Genomic DNA, 3,749 nt, shown 5'->3' with positions numbered 1-3,749 from the left:
CAATTGCACCTATTAGAATCAACAGATACCTACATTCGAAGTGATATATCCCATCTAATAAGGTTAAATTATAAATTTATTAAAAACATAGAGATAGAAGAGGTAACAAAAAGATTCTTAGATTAAGGATACAAATCTACGAACTTTCAACTCAATCAATTTTAAACAGTATAACTTCACTTTCAACTCAATCAATTTTAAACAGTATAACTTCACTAATTTAGACACAAGAAGATGAAGAACATTGATAGAAAAATGATACAAGTCTATCATTGATACTATCAGTGATGAAAACTTATACATGTCTATCATTGATAGAGATGGATAAAAGTCTATTAGTATCTACCAATATTTTTTTTTTCTATTTCTATTAATAGTTTGATATTATTTCTATGGGGGAAAATTTCTAAAATAAAAACCAAACAAATTGTATATGAATTAACAGATTTGGAACGCAAAATTGGACAAAACTATGGATGGTCTTTTATTTAAATGATTAAATATAATTAAATTAAATCTCGAATTTAGTTATCATCAGGACCCACTAAATTTAGGCAGGGAGAAGTCAGCACTTGATTTAGAGGAAAAAGTCCCAAAAAAACAAAGGCTTACTGGCTCTGAATGTTCAAGCATAACGGTATTAACTGTCATTTCGGATCTCTGCCCAACTCGCACACATATAAATACACTCCATTTGTTGAAACAGAAGAATTCAAGGCAGTGCTCCTTCTTCCCTTTTGCCATTAACCAACCAAAACAAAAACAAAAAACCCAAAAAACTCCAAATTGAGAATCTTTAGTAAAAAAAAAAAAAAAAAAACATGGGTGATGATGGAGGGAAGAACAAGAAAGCTGCGCTCATCGGAGTATCTTCCTTGTTTCTTGTTGCCATGGTAGTTGCAGTGGCAGTCGGCGTCAATCGCAAAGACTCCAATGGCATCGCTGGCGGCGGTTCCACGGCGGAAATCTCCACCTCCACCAAAGCCATCAAGGCGCTCTGTCAGCCCACTGATTACCAAGAAACCTGCGAGAAAGCTCTGTCCCAAGGCGGATCCAACACGAGCGACCCACGTGAGCTAATCAAAGCTGGATTCCATGCTGCCGTCGACGAAATCAAGTCGGCCATCGGAAATTCCTCCCTTTTGAAAGATTCCGCCACTGACCCCATGGCTAAACAAGCTCTTGACGCTTGTGGCGAGCTCATGGATTACGCAATTGACGATCTCTTAATTTCCTTTGACAGAATCACTGACAATTTTGACATCCAGAAAATGGATGATTATATTGAGGATCTTAAGGTTTGGTTGAGTGGCGCATTAACTTATCAGGAAACTTGCTTGGATGGATTCGAAAATGTCACTGGCGATACAGGGGAAAAGATGAAGAATTTGTTGAAAATGTCGAAAGAAATGACAATTAATGGGCTTGGAATGGTGAGTGAAGTTAATTCAATTATGGCATCTTTTGGGCTTCCATCGGCTGGACGACGACTGTTGACGGAGGAATCCGATGAACAAGAGGAAGAGCCGTCGTGGGTCAGTGACAGACGTGGGCTACTCCAAGCCACCGGCGCCACCATCAAGGCGGATGTTGTGGTGGCGAAAGACGGAAGTGGGAAGTACAAAACAGTGAGTGAAGCCTTAAATGATGTCCCAAAGAAGAGCAATAAAACGTTTGTGATTTATGTAAAAGCAGGAGTTTATCAAGAACAAGTAATGGTAGACAAAAGTATGACTTGGGTAATGATGATCGGAGATGGGCCGACTAAAACTAAAATCACCGCCGGCAAGAACTTCATTGACGGAACTCCCACCTTCAAAACCGCTACCGTTGGTAAGTTCCATAGTAATTGGATTAAGGGCAACTATAAAATAGAGTACCAAACTAAAAATGACTTTAATTTTGTATTTACAGCGGTGATCGGAAGCAACTTCATCGCGAAGGACATGGGATTCGAGAACTCTGCCGGAGCAGCTAAGCACCAAGCAGTTGCACTCCGAGTTCAATCTGACATGTCCATCTTCTACAATTGTCAAATGGACGGTTACCAAGACACTCTGTACACTCATGCTCACCGTCAATTCTACCGAGACTGCACCATCACCGGCACCATCGATTTCATCTTCGGCAACGGTGCTGTCGTCTTCCAGAACTGCAAGATCCTCGTGAGGAAGCCAATGGAGAATCAACAATGCATCGTCACTGCTCAGGGCCGAACTCAACGGAAGGAGCCCACCGCCATAATCTTGCAGAATTGCGTCATTTCATCTGACCCTGATTTCTTCCCTGTTCGCCACATCCACAAGGCATACCTCGGTCGCCCATGGAAGCAATATTCAAGAACCATTATCATGCAGTCACAAATTGATGATTTGATCCAACCTGAAGGGTGGCTTCCATGGATGGGCGATTTTGCTCTCAACACTCTGTTTTATACAGAGTACAATAACAGGGGACCTGGCGCCGCCAAGGATAATCGGGTTAAGTGGAGGGGAATTAAGCAGATTACGCCAGAGCACGCTGTCGATTTCACTGCTGGGAGATTTATTCGTGGCGATCCGTGGATCAAGCCCACCGGAGTGCCGTACACTTCCGGCATGATGGCAGTGTAAAAAAGAGAGGAAGAAGAAGAACAGAACAAGAAGAGTTTTTTTAGTAACGATATAAGCTACCCTTAGTAGAGTTCCTTCAAATTTGGGCTCGAAATTTTTTCTAATCTATAATATATTATGTATTCTTTTGAATGGCTGAACGTATGGTCATTCTTTATACAAAAAATATGATTTAAGATTTTGAATAAATTTTTCTTTTTAATTCCTTCATTTATGAGAACTTATCATTTTTTTTTCAATCATTTTCGTCCTTGATTTTTTTTTTTTTTTATATATATATATATATATATATATATATATAAAAAGTCCTAAAAAATATCCATAAACTTTTAAAAGTTTAAAGAAAGTCCTTAAACTTTTAAAAATAGTTAAAAAAAATACTCTTAATTGATGACTTTGGAGGAAAACCATTAAACGTTTGTATTAAAAATATCCATAAACTTACAAAAATTTAAAAAATATCCTTAAACTTGAAAAGAGTTTAAAAAATATTTTTACCATCGGTATATGAACAAAAATTGTTAATACCTATTGCAAAATAACTCAAAGATTTCCAGAAAAAAATTTAAATATTCTCCTACTATTAGTATGGTGATTAATTGTTTGAAGTTTTTAAACTAATTATATAGATATCTACATTTTTTTTTTTACATAGATATTATCCATTTTCTCCACTTTTTTCCACTCTTACACTAATTCCCTCAACAACCAAAATGAAAACCAAAAAATTTAAGTTGAAACATGAAATCTCAAATAATTCCAAAATGAAAATCTCATATACTAAAATGATAAATGGTCAAATAAAAAAAAATGCATTTGGCTATTAAAACACACTTTATTACTAATGTACAATGTTGTCAAAATATTTAAATCTTAAAATTCATTGATGTTTCAATTATTCTCTTTCCATTAACTGAAGTATACAATTTTACTTATTTATTTATTATTTTGAGATAAACAAATGTTAAACATCTTCTTTTAAAAAAATGAGAGTGAGAGTGTATTGAAGAATAGATGGAAGAAAAATGAGAGAAAATAGATAAAAGAGACGGTATAAACGGTTTCGGTTCATATAACAATAAGGGTATTTTTAATTTTTTTTTTAATTTAAGAATATTTTTAAATTTTTTAAAAAAA

General features: G+C 35.7%; 1 protein-coding gene across 1 annotated transcript; it reads left to right on the top strand.

Moving 5' to 3' along the window:
- The first annotated feature begins 702 nt into the window (after positions 1-702).
- LOC120067336 (pectinesterase-like) lies at positions 703-2,663 on the top strand. Its single transcript, XM_039018905.1, has 2 exons — positions 703-1,833; positions 1,915-2,663. The coding sequence occupies exons 1-2, from the start codon at positions 822-824 to the stop codon at positions 2,610-2,612; spliced, it is 1,710 nt and encodes a 569-aa protein (XP_038874833.1). The 5' UTR covers positions 703-821; the 3' UTR covers positions 2,613-2,663.
- Positions 2,664-3,749: the final 1,086 nt, after the last annotated feature.

The sequence above is a fragment of the Benincasa hispida genome, chromosome 1 (genome assembly GCF_009727055.1).
Source record: "Benincasa hispida cultivar B227 chromosome 1, ASM972705v1, whole genome shotgun sequence".
NCBI lineage: Eukaryota > Viridiplantae > Streptophyta > Magnoliopsida > Cucurbitales > Cucurbitaceae > Benincasa > Benincasa hispida.
This window is presented reverse-complemented; position numbering and strand designations above follow the sequence as displayed.

What these genes read in the sequence shown, in the direction of transcription:
- LOC120067336 (XM_039018905.1), top strand. Translation starts at nt 822, where the DNA reads ATGGGTGATGATGGAGGGAAGAACAAGAAAGCTGCGCTCATCGGAGTA. An exon ending in CTTCAAAACCGCTACCGTTG is followed by an intron (nt 1,834 to 1,914) that starts GTAAGTTCCATA and finishes TTGTATTTACAG; the next exon opens with CGGTGATCGGAAGCAACTTC.